A 20352-nucleotide genomic window follows, 5' to 3' on the forward strand; every position below is an offset into this window, starting at 1 on the left:
CGTGTCTGGTGGTAATCTTCTTTATTTGCCAATGCAGGCCTTATCATCATGTCACAGTTAAAATGTGTCCTGACATACTAGGGATGTTTAGATACTTTTACATTCCATGGGTTGTAAGAGGGCAAGTCTGTGCGCATAGCTATTGTATAACAGTTTTTCACACATCACTTCTCTGAGCAGGTAAGAACACACTTTGGCCTGAACCTGTCTGAGGGCAGCAGGCATTTTGAAGTATTGCTTTAGCCAAATTAAAAGTGCAATATTTTCAAGGAGACAATATCAGCAATTAGTTCAGAAGAATTATGTACTTCATCACTAATGACATTCTGTGCTGTGTCAACATATCTGTCCATTATTTTTCTTAAGAATACTATTCAAAAAATGTTCTGTAACACCCAAAAAAGACCAACTTGAAAGAATAGAAACATTAACTTTGCTGTAATATTAAAATATTGTCCAGAGATGTTCGGATATTGTGTGTTATAACACCACTTAATCCTGAGCCGGAAAAAACTATGATGTATTTTAAATTTAAATCATGCTTTGTTGTTGCTTTCTCTTTTTAAGGAACCAGGTATTAAGGAATAAAACAAAACTGTAGAAATCTATTTAATAACAGCATATACTGTTTAACACATGACAGAAGTTTGTTTAGTAAACAATGCAACTAGTTAAACTATAACACCATACCATCATTAAAAGCTATTTACAATTCTTCCACATGCTTCATTGTACTTCACAGCCTGAAACATAATATAAAACATGTAACATATTGTCAACATTGCAGAACTAGTTATATTTCTGTGAACATATTTTTCAAATTACAACACAATACTCACTTCTTCAGTATTTAGGCTTTATATGTGGGTTATTTAAGTAGGTCAGAGGTACAATCAGGCTTTCTTGTGTCTCCTTCAGTAGTGGGGGTTTTAACCAATCAAATCAGTAAAGAAAAAAGAACACTGGTACTAGGGGATTTTGGAGTGCAGTCTCAACACTGTGTCCCTGTTGAAGGTTGTGGGTCTGCCAGCAAGACAACCAATATCAAATAAAAGCCCCTTGTCATAGTTGCAGCGATCTCACTGACAGCCACAAGACACATTTGTTGGCAATTTTCCGGGCCAAAATCTGTGTCACCAATAACTAGTGCTGGAGAACCAACATTTTAAATATTTATGAAAGTGCATGGGTGTACATAAATTTGGCAACATCTGTATACTGTGTGGTAGGGTCAGAAAACGTTCACCTTTGTTTAACACTGATGATTCTGAATTCATGGAGCTTCAGCCCAGTAGGTGTCAGGCTTTTGCCTATTGTTTTATCACAGGACAATCAAAACACATCAGAAGAAATAACTAGTTAACCAATGTTGGCTAGGACACTTACAGTGTCATTTGGCCCCAGATAATAATTGTTACTGTCCCATAGTTTAGTAAACGTTACTACAAACGAATTAGTTAGCCAGCACTGGGACATTTTCAGCAGGGGTGCGGTGTTCACCAGACGGAGCCAAGGGACGTTGTCTGTAGGTGTAGCCTACAGTAGTTTGCTGGCCTAGCTGGTTAGCAAGTTAACTTATCAACTGTGGCCTTTGCCTTGCTGACATATGTGCACTTTATGTACTCAGTTCAGCTCAGTTTACACCTGTTGCCTACTTCAATCACCTTCTCAAATTGGGTTTCTATGGGATTAAGCAGTCCTTCCTAGAATATTCCGATTATCAGGAGACATGAAGATCTCGTCATTACATACAGATCTCAATCACAACTCAGTCAGCTTGTGAGGGATCATTAATGGAATGTGGAAAATTGTCTTCCATGACGATCCAAGAAAATGTAACTTCCCGCTAAAGTATCAATATGGTTTTATTATCATTATAGTAAAGTCCTGAGTGGTTTAGTATCCTTATATTAAACCACTTAGGACTATGGATGTCTAATAGGCAAAAAATATAAAATTTGTTGAAGTGGTTCAAATGTTAAGGATGTAAGCCTAGGATTTATAGTGACTAATATGCACAGGGAAGATCATGAAATTATACATCTGAGTGTGTAGAAAAGATGCATTGAATTACATATAATTTTTGCCAATGTCTCATGTAATATATCCAAAACAGCTTGTGAGTGTCACAAACACAAACAAAATGTTCCTGAGAGTCATGCGATTAATGTAAGGGGAAAACACCGTTCAATGAATTAAGTGGAATTGGAGCCAGAATAAAATTTTCATGAATGATGTGCAGTGGAGCAAAAGGCATTCTGCCACGGTCTGGTGCCAATCCACTGCTCTTTGTTTGGGAGAGGCCGGGACAGAGTTCAAACTCTTATACAGATAAATGATACTTGCTCAATTATAATGAAGTCATGATGTGACCCAACAGTCTATCCCTCTAGGAGAGACTCAAATTCTCACCAGTAGTTGTTTAGCTTTATAATAATAAGTCATAAGCAGAAACAAACCCCCTACCTACATTCAAAATCCACAAATAAATGTTTTATTGGCCAAAACATACAATTAATTCAGAAGACCACATTTGTTTTACACACATTTGTTACGTTACAGCCTTAATCAAAAAGGGATTTTAAAAAATTAAGCGTTCATCAATCTACACACTCTACCCCATAATGACCAAGACAAAAGTGGTTTTCTGAATTGTTTGTAAAGGTATATATAAAAAAAGACTATATCACATGCATTAGTATTCAGACTCTTTGCTCTGACACTCGTTGTTGAGCTCAGGTATATCCTGTTTCCATTGACATGTTTCTACAACTTGATTGGAGTCCCCCTGCAGTCAATTTAATTGTTTGGACATGATTCGGAAAGGGAAACACGTTTCATACAATGTCCCACAGTTTACAGTGCATGTCTGAGCAAAAACCAAGTGTCAGGGACAGGAAGACCAGTCAGGATTGAGGGAAAGATGAAGGGAACAAAGGACAGAAAGACACTTGATGAATTCATGCTCCAGAGCGCTCAATGCCAGGGTGAAACTTCACCTTCCAACATGACAAGAACACTAAGCACACAGCCAAGACAACATGTGTGTGGCTTTGGGAAGTATATGGATATACTTGAGTGGCCCAGCCAGAGCCAAGACTTAAACCCATTTGAAAGAGACATGAAGTGAAGGGGTCTGAATAGTTATGTAATTGTGATCATTCTGTTTTTATTTTCTGTTTTTAATTTGCACAACTATAAACCTGTTCTTAATTGGTCGTTATAGGGTATAGTGTGTAGATTGAAAATAATCTAAAAAACCAAAAACCTTTTAGTCAATTTTAGAATGAGGCTGTATCATAACAAAACATGGACTAAGTGAAGGGTTCTGAATACTTTCTGAATGCACTGTGTTCAAAACGTTTGCTTTGAATTGATAGGGACAGCCCAAAGGCGGACTACTGGTGTATGATCCCTCCCATTGTCTCACACTCAAACACTCAAACACTTTAGAAAAAGACCTAGGGATGTTATTCTGAAAAGTTGAGGCGTTAAAAACTGAGGTCAACATTTAAAAAAAATTTAAGAAACAAAAATAAAAAATATATTGTAAAGGAAAATGTAATTCTCTGGGCAGTTGTGTCAAAATAATAAAACTTCCCAACATTTGGTTAGCACAGAAAATAGCTCAGTGTATGAATGGCACTTTATACAAGCATTTGAATGATCGTTACGAAACTTTCTCACGCTCATTGCATTACCCTGAATTATATTTACAATATAATAGGTTCCTAATGAGCTTTGTACTTCATAAATGCGTTCAACCTGTAACCCTGATAGGTCTCATACATTCGGGATGAAGAGCAAGGAACTGTTCACATATGTGTCTTTGTCGTCCTGATCCTGGTCTTCCAAAAGTCTCTCTAGAGGGTTAGGTTCTTCAGCCTCAGCAGGGCTCTGCTCCAGGGTCTGGGGCACTGACGTGGACATGGGAACAAGCTGAGACCCGGCCAATGTAGCAGGGTGAGGGGAAAACTGCACCCCCGAAGTTGGAATGGTGGTAAGCGGCTGGGCCCATGGAATGTATGTCAGCGCTGAATCCTGGAGGTCCACTTGTGGCAGGCCTGTGGACGTAGGAGCTAGGGTCTGCACCAACAACAGGGATTGTTATTAGTCTAAACACAACTATGTTAAGACTTGTTTCTACAGGTGAAGTGTGCACTGTGCTCTGTAGATATGACACAAGGATTACAGAGTTTTAATCGACTAATGGTTTGTTGCTCTTTCACTCACCCCAAAGTTAGTAAAAAGGGGCGTGTGTGTGTAGGTGAGCATGGAGGATGGGCCCACGACGGTGTAGCTGGGGCAGATGGGCTGCATGTACATGTCAGTGGTGAGGGTTGGGATGGTGGTGGTTGGGGTGGTAAGATCATGCTGTTGGATGTACTCTGGGTATGACCAGTGGCTCATGGGCTGGAGAGTAGTAGCTGCTGGATGGGCTATCCAACCAGCACAGCGACCTCCATCATTAACAGTGGAGGTTTCATTGGATAGGCTGCTAGCCACTTCAAACCCAGGAGTTCCTATGGAAATACCGTACTAGGTTAGCAGCAGTAGTCAGCAGTATTGTACAGATTTAAACTTTCATCCAAAGTAATTATTAAATTATATACAACCCCATTGCCAAAAAAGTTGGGACGCTGGGGGGGGCCAGGAACACATTTGAAAAAGTTGGGACAGGGCCATGTTTACCACTGTGTTGCTTCATCTTTTAATAATACTCTGTAAGCGTTTGGGAACAGAGGAAACCAATTGCTATAGTTTTGAAAGTGAAATGTATTCCCATTCTTGGTTGATGTAGGATTTCATCTGCTCAAGAGTTGTTCGGGACCTCCTTTGTCGTATTTTTCGTTTCATAATGCGCTAAATGTTTTCAATGGGTGACAGGTCTGGACTGCACGCAGGCCAGTTTAGCACCCGGACTCTTTTACTACGGGGCCATGTTGTTGTTATAAGTGCAGAATGTGGTTTGGCATTGTCTTACTGAAATAAGGCCTTCCCTAAAAAAGATGTTGTCTGGTTAGCAGCATATGTTGCCCTCACACCCATCTATATTGTTCAGCATTAATGGTGCCTTCACAGATGTGCAAGTCACCCATGCCATGTACACTAGTGCTCCCCCATACCATCACAGATGATGGCTTTTGAACTGTGTGGTGATGGTCCCACTTATCTTTAGTCTGGAGGACACGCGTCCATGATCCCCAAAAACAATTTCAAATTTTGATTCGTCAGACCACAAGACAGTTATCCACACTCAGTCCATCTCAAATGAGCTTGGGCCCAGAGAAGACGGCGGCGGTTCTGGATCTTGTTTATTCATGGTTTCTCCTTTGCACTGTAGAGTTTTAACTTGCATTTGTGGATACAGTAAGGTACTATGTCTCAGACAATGGTTTTTGGAAATGTTCCTGAGCCCATGCAGTGATGTCCACTACAGAATCGTGTCTGTTAATGGAGGGCCCAAACTTCATGGCCATCCAATATTGGTTTTTGGCCTTGTTCCTTGCATACAGAGATCTCGAAATCTTTTAAAGATATAATGTGCCTTAGATGATGAGATCCCCAAACTCTTTGAAATTTTGGGTTGAGAAACATTATTCTTAAGTTGTTTCCCTATTTGCCCATGCAGTCTTTCACAGAGTGATGAACCCCTCCCCATCCTCACTTCTGACAGACCCATCCTCTCTGGAATGGTATTTTAATGCCTAATCATGTTACTGACCTGTTGCCAATTGGTCTAATTAGTTGTGTGATATTCCGCTTAATTTAGTTCCGTTTAGTTTTTTAGCATTACACAACTTTTCCAGTCTTTTTTTGCCTCTGTTACCGGCATCAAATTCAAAGTCGGCATACATTTTTCAAGAAACAATAAAATGTCTCATTTTCAACATTTGATATGTTGTGTTTGTACTATTTTCTATTGAATACAGGGTGTAAATGTATTATTTTTTACATTTTACATAGCATTGTAGATTAATTTAAAGTCACTTACCAAACTGTGCATATGAAGGCATGGTTTTGTTAGGGACCACAACCTGTGAAAAATATATGCATTTAGAAATCTGCTGGGATGAAAAAGGATAATTTATTTGGTTAAGGTCTTTGAGTATTAGCCAATCCTGTCACTCAAGACATGTAGTGAGAAAGAAAGAAAACACATTTGATATAGTGGCATTATGAAAGCACACAGAACAAAGATAACAGGAATACAGTTAGAAATTAGCAGTAACTCTGAGATCTTAACAAGCAACACATACTATTTGTTTCCTCTCCAGATCACCCCTATTTTCACATTTCTAAGAGACTTATTCATCTCTCATACATCTCTGTCAAAACGCAATTTTCCAAATACACTGCGTGCACAATTATTAGGCAAGTGAGTATTCTGATCGTATTATTATTTCTATGCACATTTTCCAATTCCAAACCATATAAACTTGAATGCTCATTGGATTTAATCATTTTAAAGTGATATGTATTTGTGTAATGAAGGAGGGTGTGGCAACAGTGAATTACACATTATATCAAGGTGTGCATAATTATTAGGCAGCTTCATGACCCCAGGTAAAATGGGCCAAAAAAGAGATTTAACTGACACTGAAAAGTCATAAATTGTAAAATGCCTTTCAGATGGATACAACACTCTTGAAATAGCTAAACTATTGAGGCGTGATCACCGGACACTCAAACGTTATTTTGCGAATCGTCAACAGGGGTGCAAATAATGCATGGAGAAGAAAATTCTCCAGTTAAGTAAATTAAATGCAAAAGACTTGAGAAGAATTAAACATGAAGCTACCAGGAACCCATTATCCTCCAGTGCCACCATATTCCAACCTACCTGGAGTGTCCAGAAGTGCTCAGAGACATGGCCAAGGTCAAGAAGGCTGAAAAAAGACTGAATAGGATTCAAATGTTGAAGTGTATAGATTGGGAAAATAAATACCTGAAGACAGATTTTCAAAGGTGTTATGGACAGATGAAATGAGAGTGACTCTTGATGGACCAGATGGATGGGCCTGTGGCCATCATTAATGGATACAGGGCACCACTTCGAGTCAGGCACCAGCAAGGTGGAGGAGGGGTACTGGTATGGGCTGCTATCATTGAGGATGCATCCAAGTACTCCACTTCTTGGCTAGCAAGCAAGGGCCTCAAAGATGCCCGAATAATGACCAAGCCCCCTTCCTTACCTGTCTTAAATCCTATTGAGAACTTCTCAAACATGAGATTTACAGTCAGGGAAGACAATACACCTCTTTGAACAGCATTTCAGAGGCTGTGGTTGCTGCTTCAGTGAAAGTTGATTGTGAACAGATCAAGAAACTGACTTCATGGATGGATGGCTCATGGCTGTTACTGAAAAGAAGGGTGGCTGTATCGGTCACTGAATATTTTTGAAAGGCCAGATATGTTTTTAAATTTTCATTTTGTGTTACTTATTTGTTGCACTTACTCTAACAATTGAGAATAAACAAGTGAGTGTAATTTTGTTGCATAATAATTCTTCACACTGATTGTTGCCTACTAATAGTGCACACTTATGTATTCCCCTGAGAAAGACTTTTTATTTTTTCCTTGGTTGAACATTCAGGTTTGAGGTTCAGTTAGATTTTGAATCAACTGAGAGCATTGTCTTTGTTCAACAATAAAATGTATCTTGTGGAATACGATTTGGCTAATAATTGTGCATGCAGTGTAGTTGCATTTGTAACATTTGCACATAGCCAACTGCCATGTGAACATTCCTATGCTAGTAAAGAGATAATAGTTAATCATCAATTCAAGCTCAACGAAGAAGACATTAAAACCTGGTAAATGGCAAAAGGAATCAGTACACTCCCTCCACCTAAAAAAAGCACAACCCTCCCCAAAGCAAATAAAACATAGGTTTTTAGCAAGCAATGGGAATGACAGGAGAGATCTGGAACAAGATACAGAAAAAGTGTCCTGATTTGGATGCATGTGAACAATGACCCTTAAGTACCCCCTACCTTCTCCACATCCCCAAAGAAAAAATTACTTGCACATCAAAACATTTAGTAAACTAATATTAACAATTTAGAAATTTTAAATCTCTGAATATATATATTATTTTGCTGGCTCTCGATCGTTTTACATCATTCTTTCTCTGATTACGACCAATGTGTTAGGAGCATAGTGTTATGGATGTCCCGCTGTATGTTTGTTGTGTGTTGTCACTCAGAGGGCTACTTGGCACAGCTGAGGAGATCTGCTTTGCATAGGCCCCATGCCCAGCCCTGTAGCCATGTAGTAACTGTCAGGGAAAAACACCTGCATTATATAAGGACAAAATCCCCCATTTATTTTCTGCTGTGAGAGACTTTGATCTGATTGTCTCCAGGCTGCTTTCCTTTCAGCATGTCCAGCTGAACAAAAGGCACTTGGTTTTTTGGGCATATAGCAAAGATAAGAAAAAAGGCTGAAGATTCAGTTTGACATAGGACACAGGTTGACCATTCAGGTTGCCACTTTTGAAAAAAGTTCTAATGGCATTCTTTGCTGACTGTTCTGACAGACCCATTTTGTATCCTGTTATACTCTATTATAGAATGAAGGGGTCATATTTTTGTTATTGTATGAGAGGTAAAATTGTTTAATGGTTAAGCCATAAAAAATAAATAGCAGGGTCTGGCAGTTATGTTCTCCTCACCGCTCTTGGGGGCGATTTCTTGGCACTATGTAGGTTCAATCCTCGTTTCCTCCTCAGCAACTCTTTGACTGGTTCCCGGACTCTCACCCCTTGGTATGGCTTAGCATCAGGCAGCCCTGAGGATTGGGCTATAATGTGAGAAACAGAAATTAGCATACTTTCAAATATTATGACAGCTAATGTAGATCAAGCCTACATAATATTTTTTTTATATATTCTACTGGTTCAGATTATCAACTAGTATATGTGGCTCATTCACTGTGTGGGAGTGTTAAGCATAATAAGCACTGAGGCCAGGTTTTTCCTAGCCTTCACAACATTTGGTCATGCCATGGGGCGAACAACCCCTAGGCAATACCTTCAGCAAGACAGAACCCCAAAGTTGCTCCAGTTTGGCCATAGTTTAGTTCCAATGAAAAACAGGTAGAATTTGTCTTACCAGTCAACAATAAGATAACATTTTGGGTGGGGATATATCAGCTCATCCATTGCACATTGCATAACCATTATCACATACTGTGTAAACGTTCTTGGATAACCTTTATCAGTTTCTCGATTACAATGATTCGGTTTTTTTTGGCAGAGTCTACACAGCCCTGCCAATTTATTGCACCAAAGAGCATTCTTTATTCATTTGATTTTACCGGTAAGCCGACTGAGAACCAATTGTCATTTCCAGATATTGCACTAGATACTGAACGAGTCTAACGAAGACCAGTTTTATGGCTTCTTTAATCAGCACAACAGTTTTCAGCTGTGCAAAAATAATTGCAGAAGTTTATTTTTAATGATCACATTGCCTTTTAAAATTATAAATGTTAGCAAACACTAAGTGCTATTGGAATGAGGGACTGGTTTTGGATCTTTGTACTCCTACGCAGATATAAAAAATCTGCAAAAATAGTCATTTAAACATTAACAATGTCTACACAATATTTCTGATCAATTTGATGTTATTTTTCTTTCAGAAACTAGGAAATGTCCAAGTGACCCCAAACTTTTGAACAGTAGTGTGTCATTTTTAATTGATTACAATGGTTTCTTAAGCCATTAATCTCCACACTATCATATAATGCAAGTTTTAGAAATGTTTTAGACATTAAAAACTGAAATCCCATGCACATAAGTATTCAGACCCTATATTTAGAACTATATAGAAGCACCTTCAGCCACGACCAGTTTCGCACAACCGGATTTGGGCAGTTTCTCAAATTATTCCTTTTAGATCCTTGGAAGCTCTGACAGATTGGATGAGTAGCATTGATAAACTGTAATATTCATGTCGCCCCACAAACTGCTGAATGGTATCTATGATAATCAATCATTTTAGTAAGCACAAATGCACATCAATGCATTTGTTCCTTCATAAAACCAGCCTGAAAACAATTACCATTTAAAAGTGTTCTTGGCAATTATTCAGTATGTAACTTGGTCACTTCTATGGGAATGAACTTTCAGTTCATGAAAATGACGTAATAGATCACAAACTGACAGTTAGGTCCGGAAATGCAGTAATTGGACACTGGCACAAGTTTTGTTATTTTGTCTGTTTACCAAAATATATTTGAGTTAAATAGTGTATATGGGCTTAAAGGGCAGTCTCTCAACTTTAATTTGAGGGTATTCATGTCCAAATTCGAGGATGGATTTAGGAATTACAGGCCATCTCTAGGCTGTAAAAAAAGAAAATCATCAGAGGGAAAGCAGGAACATTAGGAGTGGCCAGATCAACAGTTTGTCACATTCTGAGGAAAAAAGAACATACTGGTGAGATCTGCAACATAAAAAGGCCTGGATGTCCACAGAAGACAACAGAGGTGGATGATCGTAGGATCCTTTCCATGGTAAAGAAAACCCCTTCACAACATCCAGCCAAGTGAAGAACACTCTCCAGGAGGTAGGCATATAATTATCCAAGTCTACCATAAAGAGAAGACTTCACGAGACCAAACACAGAGGGTTCACCACAAGGTGCAAACCATTCATAAGCCTCAAGAATAGAAAGGCCAGATTAGACTTTGCATAAAACACATAAAAAGAAAGCCAGCCCAGTTCTGGAGCAGCACTGTTTGGAGAGTTGCAACTAAGATCAACCTGTAACAGAATGATGGGAAGAAAAATGTATGTAGAAGGCTTGGAGCAGCTCATGATCTGAAGCATACCACATCATCTGTAAAACATGGTGGAGGCAGTGCGTGTGATGGCATGGGCATGCATGGCTTCCAACAGTACTGGGTCACTAGTGTTTATTGATGATGTGACAGAAGATAGAAGCAGCTGGATGAATTCTGAAGTGTATAGGGATATATTGTCTGCTCAAAATCAGTCAAATTCAGTGAAGTTGATTGGACGGCTCTTCAATTTACAGATGGACAATGACTCAAAACACACTGCGAAAGCAACCCAGGCGTTTTTTAATACAAGGAAGTGGAATATTCTGCAATGGCCCAGTCAATCACTTGATCTCTACCCGATCAAGCATAGTTTGACTTACTGAAAATAAAACTCAAGGCAGAAAGACCCACGAACAAACAACAACTGAACACAGCGCAGTAAAGGGCTGGCTAACCATCACAAAGGAGGAAACACAACGTTTGGTGATATCCATGCATTCCAGACTTCAAACAGTCATTCCCTACATTTTCTTTATGATTTTGTTAATTTGTCCATTTACATTTAAAACCCCTGAAATAAGGGGACTGTGTATGAAAATAGTTGTAATTCCAAAACATTTCATACGATACTTTTGTTCAACCACTTAAGTCTGCACTTCAGTTGCATCTTGCTTGTTTCATTTAAAATCCATTGTGGTGGCATACACAGCCAAAATTATGAAAATTGTGTCAGTGTCCAAATATTTCCAGACCTAACTGGAAGTGGGGTAACTATGCAGCTATGTTGACCCAAGTCATTAGCCATCTTGTCATACCTTATTTGAACATCTCATGTCAGAACACAGCCATCAACGAAAGCGATCTTATACATAGTTTAGACCACGTCTTTGGGGGAGAACATATTTTTTTCAGATACGCAGTTGCAGAGTCTGAGGCTGTAATTCAGCCTTTTCATACAGCTGTGAGTCCATGAGATATTATCATATCGGCATCATGGTGAATCGCCCTGAAATGAATTACAAGCAAAACTGTAAAGACTACGTTAAAAAAAAATCACTTTACACTTAGTGGGGCATGCAGTAATATTTAAGTCCCGATTTGTCAATTAACATACGCTCTGGTGAAAATGGTTTTTATTGGAAGTAAACATGTTTTGACTCACAGAGACCTAAACAGCTTTCTAAACCATTATGATTTTGAGTAAAGGTATAAAGGCATAGTGGATGTGCCAGCTAAAAGTCAATTCTGAGCCCATATTGTGGATTGTGGTTATGGATTGGCTAAGTCAAAGTCCTTTAACTTAATCCAGTCGAATTGCTGTGGTAGGACCTTAAGCGGGTAGCACAAAGCTGACACCCTTCAAACCTCACTCAATTGAGTTTTGTATGGATGTGTGTGCAAAAATCCCTCAAAAAAAGATCAGAGAATAATAAGTGCTTATAGGAGAATTTTACTCCAAGTTATTACTACCACAAGTTAATGAATGAAGGGTTTCACATTATACACATATGAAAACTGAGGTTTTGTTAAGAAAAAACACATTTGTTAAATAAACACAGAAAATATTTATTAGGATAATGAATCGAGGTGCGGTTGGCAGCTAATCTCGTTTAGTGAACTAAACCCTACCGCTAAATCTAGTTACTTGCCGCTGATCTTAGAAAACAAAAAGAAATGTTAAAAATGTTCTTCATTTCATTTCTGTCTTCATAAACACATAAACACACATGCACGCACACACACACAATTCCGATTTGTACAAAAGAGGAAGTAAGGCAGCTGTGAAATGTTTTACAGTGGTGTGGCGCTTGGGGCATTTTGCATATCAAGATTATAGCACACATGAAGACCAACCTCCAAATGATTCTCTTCCTCTTTCCAAAAGGGCTGCAAAATAACACTTTCTGCGGTGATAGTGATTACATTGACGCTGTCTGATTAATGAAAATAAAAAGTATTGTAGCCAAACAGAAGACTGGCTGTTAGTTGCTTTGATATTGGCCAAATTAAATGATTGTGTTATATGGTTGTTGCTATATAATTGCCTTTGATTCTTACACACCAAACCAAAGTTATTAAGTACTATCAAGCAAGTCCTCAATTACATTTTTGTGTGCCGTGACCTTTGATATTCCCAGAACTTTCTCACAAAAGGATCCATTATTTGGTGCTATTTACTTCCACCATCACAAACCCTCAGGGAGATTTCCCCCTCAGGGAAGTTGAAAACCAAAATAAATCAACTAAGTCATGACACTGGAGTGCAAATAGGTGAGTAGGCTCAGAGAAATTATTTTTCCGTAGGGCATGTTGTATCATTTACCACCCTTTAACCTCTGGCCTCAACATGTGACCCTCAATGAAAATGTACAAAACTGCTGAATAACCACAGTAGTGAGTTGTATACTCCGAGGTGGTGGTCTAAAGCACAAGTACATCTTAATCTTATTTATCTATGGCAAGACAAAGCATTTTTAAACGTTATACATTTCAATGTCAATATTTGATTGATTTCTAAAGGATCATGTACTCACATTTCTCCCAGTGCATGGTTGTCAGATGAATTGAGCTTTAAGTAATTTAGTGAGTAGATTGACTTGGATCAGAAAATTGGATCAGAGTTTGACACTGAACCATAGTGAGTGATGGGCTTCACTGACTTGCTTTTTAACAGTCAATACAAAACCTCAAGTGATGTCACATCTCTTACAACCACAGGTTTCCCAGTCAAGTCCCAATGTTACCAATGTTCCACTGACATCTCATTGAAAACGTCACCACATACTCCCAAAAGTAGTGTCAAACTATATTTTGTTTATAAATGTGAAAATATTTTTGTAATTGTTTTATTCTCAAACCTACTCCTTATAACAGCTTATTTACTATTTCCATAGGTCCCTAAACACAGTAATAACACTTTCCTTGGAGGATACCTAAATAAAGACAGAAAAATACAAAACTAATACAAGCGGCATTCATAAGCAGTCCATAAGCAGTATTGTACATAAGCAGTACACTTCAAGTGCAATTTTTTTAATCTAAGCATCTCAAGGCATCATTACCTAATACCCAATAGATTATTGGTAGTAGATATTCTGAAATGATTACGCACTTTTTGAACATCATTGGTTTGTAATAGTTTTTGAGGCTATGAATAACAATGTCACTGTTACTGGTAGTGAGAGAGATCTGTGATATATGAACTTCACTTCAGCTTAAATTTCCCATGTCACTGCTGAGTGGGACTACTTGTTTTAACTGTTTTGTAACTGTAAATGTGATTCCATCAACAAGCTTTTTACATGGACCTCGTGGGTCTTTCCAATAATAAACTAATGTAATTGTAAATAATGTAATTACAGTAGTTTGTTACAAAACCAACAAAATGAATATAATCCTTAACAGGTTTATGAGAAATGTATGTAAATGATAGGGTTACACAATGGACTTGTGTTACCCCATAAGTTTACTCTTAAAATAAAATGTGTGCACATTTAGTGCACATTATTCCTTGTTACGTTTACATTATCACATTTAATACATTTGTGCATAACAACTGGTTTTCCAATTATCAAGATTACTAATTTGCTGCTACCACACTAAATTAGCATGGAGCACATCTGCACTTATCTGATGTTTCTAAATTAGGCCTTTCAAAACCCACCCTGAAACTGAGCTAAGCAAGTTTATTGTGTATTTCAGTGGTGCATAGGAAGCACCTGCACATCCTTAAAGGTTGACTGACCACAAACACAGTACAAGAGCTCATTTTCCTTTTAGTAGCAGATTTTTTTGTATAATAAATGTGCTGATCAACTTTTTAATGTCTGCATCATTCAGCCTAATCTTAATCAGGTGGTTACATTTTCTTTCAAAACCTACACAATCAAAAGAAGAAGCAATAGGACAGATAAGAGTAGAAAGTCAACAGAGAACATTTTGCCTGGCTGCCTCCATTGATTATTATTACACACATTGTTAAGCATGTTACCTATTCCTTGATTAGAAGTAGAATATAATCAGCAGGTTGCAACTTACATTTTCATAATGGGTTTATTCTGTGGATCCAGCTAGCATGCCCTTTGTCTAAAATCTATCACTGTTCATTACAATTTCTTCCCATGGTTTTTGAATGAGTGCACTGACTGATGCAAAGTACGGCTTCATTTAGATACCGATGCAAAATTCACAGAGTTGTTATGGGGTTTAAGCAAAATAAAGAAAATTGTCATTGTAGTCAAAACAGCTAAACAGAGGTTTGCGGTATTGTTGCAATCATTTTGTTTCCCTCTCTAACTCTTCCTTTTCACAGAGGCAGATACTCTATCATAAATTTACACCAATGTGTATACAGGGAATGAACAAATCATAGGCCACAGAGCATTGTTTTTGAAATTCTCTTTTCAGCAGTAGGCATTTGCTTTCCAAACTGTCTATATTTTCCTATATTTACACATTTGTGAGAGGGCCAACCAAACATAGAAAAATAATCACTAGATGGAACCTAAATGTCACATGTGCTGCCCAAATAGTTCTAAGTTCTAAACAGCTCTAAATTGCAAATTCTATAGACCCATACAGAGTTACGTCCAAGGGCATCAGCTCTGTTAAGCCCCTCTGCCCCCGCCCACACAGGCACACATGCCAGAGTTGGTGACTCAAGCTGCAGACTTGGACTCAATAGTAGATTGGATAGAATAGTAGATAGAATAGGCTGGCCCCAGTCTCAACATGATCATACTTCAATTAAACATACAATGCATGTTTGCTATAATAAATTAAAGGGTGCAATTCTTGTTGTACGGGATAGTCTACTGCTGATATGAAATAGCCAATAAAATAATAGTCCTCTCCAAAAAGTGCACCTTATGTTGAAAGGAGTGGCTTTGGACTAATAGACTATAACTATAGCATATAGGGCCTAAAATACTTGACTCGGATTTGCGTGCAGTGATATGAGACTTGACTTAGGCTTGCATGAAGTAACTTAAAGACATGTTTGGCACACACACACACACACACATACACACTCCATCAATCTGAGCATTTGTCTTCTGAAAACAGTTTTGCCAGTGGGATGATTGTATCTTGAGTGGCAGTCAATAATAGGCCGAAAGGTTAAATAGTTCCCCATTGCCTCTTTGTAGTGACAATAAGGATTTAGGAAAAACGAAGAAAGTGACTCTTATCTTCCTGTATCTTTTCTAGTCAAGTCCTTTTCACATGACACCTTATCCAGCAAAAAAGGTACTGTATTCCTCTCTAAAAGGTGTCAACATGATCAACTGCATTATGATATATAATTTCTGAGTGCAAAGTATGAACGAAATTTGGACACCACTGAGCATTTATTTGATTGTTATTGCTATCAGAAAAGTTGGATTTCTTTCTCGTTTTATTATCGTTGTAGGGAGTTTTGAATCCTACAAGGATAGTAAAAGTTGCACACATTCTCACTCTCTGTCTTATCCAACACTACCAACACTCCTGTTCAGAACTTGTCTCCCAAGCACACTTGCATGCTGGCAGGAAGTGATGGGGTTACATATCTCTTAAAATGTTCACCCTGCACAGACAGAAGAGGACTGGTTGCCCCTCTGAGCCTGGTTCCTCTCTAGGTTTCCTCCTACATTTTAGCCGCTTTTAGGGAGTTTCTCCTAGCCACTGTGCTTCAACACTGTTGTTGTTACTTGTTCCTTAGGGTATCAGGCTGGGTGTTTTGTAAAAGCATTTTATGACATCTGCTGATGTAAAAGGGGCTTTATAAATACATTGATTTGATTGAATTTGATTGAACGTTACTGAAAGGGTGTATTCCTCAGGATGCCCCCAGGGTCAATCTACTGTATCTGTTTCATCCCAAACATTGCATTAAAACTCATTGGGTATTGGAAGTTTTATTACATACAATATAAGGTGGTCAGGCTTGTGTACAGTAACTTTGAAGTCACATGATCTATTTTCTCTCTATGACCACAAGGAGGCATTCAAAACACCATGAGAAGCCAGCAACAACTTCACATTGACATTACAGAGGTTTGTGTGAGGGATGACTTCCATAATGTTTGTTTGAGTGCATGTGCGTTTGTCTTTGTATGTTGGTTTCTGGTTGTGTGTGAATTGGTTTGTGTTGATGTGTGTTAAAGTGTGTGTATGTGTGTTAAAGAGTGTGTGTGTGTGTACCAGGACAAGTATGGGCTGTGCTAGCAACTATGGCCTGTGTATACATGTCACCTTTTAAGAGAGGTACAGCAGGCTACAACCTGTTAAGAAAACACCAGCTGCCTGCTCTGGGGGCTTTGTACTCATGTTGTACTTCTACTCCACTCTTCACCCCACTGCCATGACATAATAAAATATACACAATCAAATAGTTGATGATATTAAACACTGTTCTTTGCAAAATATCTTAAAAAGCCCCATTTTGTACAATTTGTATAAACAAGTCTTAATTAAATGGTCATTAACAATGGATGTGTGACGAAATACAGCCCTCACTAGATCTGTTATAAAAGAAGATCTTTCAACATTTCTTACAGCAGTGGGTTCTTCCCAGTGTTGGAAAACTATACACTATTATTACATCTGACTGAGTACATTTTCAAGTAAACCAATTTAGCATTTATAGAGTGAAGGGTAAAAAAAAGTTCGGTCATAAATTGATATAGATCAAAATGCAGTACAAATCCCCAATGGAACATTTTACTGACAAAAATATATATAAAAAAAACATTGCAGTAAAAGCTTTGTTCAACATTGACTCTACATATTGCATCCACAATTTTACAAAGGCATTTTGCATATTCAATTTTAGGCAACACTTTAAAATAAGGTAAAATTTGTAATGGGTTTATCAAACAAAAAGTATTTCAGGAATCCTGGAGAATTTGTATCCTTGGTGAAGGAAGAGTGCACTTGTTCTGCAGGAATCTTGTTTGATTGCAAAATCCTACCGGAAAGGTCCATGATGCTTTTGCAGGGCTGTCAGGTCCAGGCTGTAGGTCACAGACTGGGCCTGATTGCAGAAGTGCCTCTAGGCATCTCTGCGCTGTTGTTTTCTGTTCTCCCCAATTAGAGGCCGCTGCAACTTGTTTTCTCTAATTGGGGACCCTATTAAAGTTGCCCTTTGGATCAATATTTTGTGATTTATTGTTTGTGTTTGTTTAAGGTGTACCGCTCCTTTTGTTGTTTCTGTTTGTAGTAACAATAAAAGGAATGACTATCTTCCATTTCTCTGCGGTTCATGTCCTGCCTGCCCTTCAACATTAACAATTCTGTAGGACCAAACCTGCAGGATTTTTATATAAATGCAGAATATTCCTTTCACATTAATGCAGAGCTACCAAACCCCTATATTCCAAGACTAAGCAAAGGACCACATGCTAACAGGTAAATATTTATTACATTCTAACTTGTTAACACTTCGCTAGCTAGTTTTTTCTAACATGTGAGTTGTAGCTTTATTTAACATGCTAATTCAGGAGGGTTAAGCAATCAGTTTCCATTCACTTTTTTATTGTAAAACATCTATTGCCGGACCGCGTAAGCAGAGCTGGCCAAGAAGAGCAGATGTCTCGAAGTGAGTGAGTGGGCGAGTGACTGACTACCCATTGTTAAAGAGCGTAGTGGTTAAGAGACGCAAACTGGCATGTAGGCGACCGATGTTTGGTCCTCGCCTTGGGCAAAACAAATTAGGCTTTAGGATTTGTTCAGGATAGCCTGAAACCTTGCTGTCTACAACTTCAGAGGCTTTATAGTACAAAAAAATATATTGTTTTAAGGTTATATTGCGATGAACAAACTGCACTGACATAGCGTAGTTCCCATAGCGTAATGGTTAGCCACTCAACTGTTATTGTTTTCTAAAGAAGTAAACCAGCCATGGAGTGATTGGAGTCATTGTTTTCATTATACAGTTGTGCTCATAAGTTTGAAATTGACATTTAGGCATTGATTTTGAAAATATCACTGATTACTTATTTAAGGATAGTGATCATATGAAGCCATTTATTATCAAATAGTTGTTTGGCTCCTTTTTAAATCATAATGATAACAGAAATCACCCAAACGGCCCTGATCAAAAGGTTACACACCCTTGAATGTTTGGCCTTGTTACAGACACACAAGATGACACACACAGGTGAAAATGTCAATTAAAAGTGAGTTTCCCATACCTGTTAGTGTCTCTGTATAAATAGTCAATGAGTTTGTTAGCTCTCATGTGGATGCAGTGAGCGTAAGACCTGCTGTAACAAGGTCATGAACTTAATAACGATGGAAAAGGGGAAACAAAAAGATATCAAAGCCTTGCAAATGCCAGTCAGTACTGTTCAATCACTTATTAAGAAAGTAGAAACTTCAGGGATCTCTTGATACCAAGTCAAGGTCAGGTAAACCAAGAAAGATTTCAGCTGCCAGAAGAATTGTTGAGGATACAAAGAAAAGCCCACCGGTAACCTCAGGCGAAATACAGGCTGCTCTGGAAAAAGACGGTGTGGTTGTTTCAAGGAGCACAATACGACGATACTTAAACACAAATTAGCTGCAAGTTGTCAGAAAGAAGCCTTTACTGTGACCATAAATAGAGATTTATGGTCACAACCATAAGCATTATGTTTAGAGAGGGGTCAACAAGGCCTATAGTGAACAGAATACCATCCCCACTGTGAAGCATGGTGGTGGTTCACTGATGTTTTGGGGTGTGTGAGCTCTAAAGGCATGGGAAATCTTGTGAAAATTGATGGCAAGATGAATGCAGCATATTTTCAGAAAATACTGGCAGACAATTTTCCTTCTGCACAAAAGCTGTGCATGGGACGCTCTTGGACTTTCCAGCACAACAATGACCCTAAGCACAAGGCCAAGTTGACCCTCCAGTGGTTACAGCAGAAAAAGGTGAAGGTTCTGGAGTGGCCATCACAAATATCATCGAGCCACTCTGGGGAGATCTCAAACATGCGCTTCATGCAAGACGACCAAAGACTTTGCATGACCTTTAGGCATTTTGTGCCTACAGTGTTATCACTATCATGTCATCGTTTGTGGTGTAGAGATTAACAAGGCCCCACAGTGTTATCACTATCATGTCATCGTTTCTGGTGTAGAGATTAACAAGGCCCCACAGTGTTATCACTATCATGTCATCGTTTCTGGTGTAGAGATTAACAAGGCCCCACAGTGTTATCACTATCATGTCATCGTTTCTGGTGTAGAGATTAACAAGGCCTACAGTGTTATCACTATCATGTCATCGTTTCTGGTGTAGAGATTAACAAGGCCCCACAGTGTTATCACTATCATGTCGTCATTTCTGGTGTAGAGATTAGCAAGGCCTACAGTGTTATCACTACCATGTCCTTGTTTCTGGTGTAGAGATTAACAAGGCCTACAGTGTTATCACTACCATGTCCTTGTTTCTGGTGTAGAGATTAACAAGGCCTACAATGTTATCATTACCATGTCTTGCCACCTTAGCCTGGATGAAGTTAAGTTTCTTGGCATTCTGACAAACAACACTTCCAAGCAAGAGATGGAAAATGGCTGTCATGCCAACATATAACA

The 20352-nt window shown here is 38.5% G+C and overlaps 1 protein-coding gene across 1 annotated transcript; it reads right to left on the bottom strand.

Moving 5' to 3' along the window:
• Nucleotides 1-596: 596 nt before the first annotated feature.
• LOC105024050 (POU class 2 homeobox associating factor 1) lies at nt 597-13453 on the bottom strand. Its single transcript, XM_010893691.4, has 5 exons — nt 13326-13453; nt 8678-8805; nt 5996-6038; nt 4234-4523; nt 597-4086 (listed from the first exon to the last, which is right to left on the bottom strand). The coding sequence occupies exons 1-5, from the start codon at nt 13339-13341 to the stop codon at nt 3784-3786; spliced, it is 780 nt and encodes a 259-aa protein (XP_010891993.1). The 5' UTR covers nt 13342-13453; the 3' UTR covers nt 597-3783.
• Between the last annotated feature and the right edge of the window lie 6899 nt (nt 13454-20352).

The sequence above is a fragment of the Esox lucius genome, chromosome 1 (assembly GCF_011004845.1).
Source record: "Esox lucius isolate fEsoLuc1 chromosome 1, fEsoLuc1.pri, whole genome shotgun sequence".
Taxonomy (NCBI): Eukaryota; Metazoa; Chordata; class Actinopteri; order Esociformes; family Esocidae; genus Esox; species Esox lucius.

Excerpts from the sequence above, each read along its gene's own strand:
- LOC105024050 (XM_010893691.4), bottom strand. Across the intron at positions 6,039-8,677 it reads AGAAATCGCCCCCAAGAGCG|GTTGTGGTCCCTAACAAAAC; the intron begins GTGAGGAGAACA and ends TATTTTTCACAG. Across the intron at positions 4,524-5,995 it reads GCCTTCATATGCACAGTTTG|GAACTCCTGGGTTTGAAGTG; the intron begins GTAAGTGACTTT and ends GTATTTCCATAG.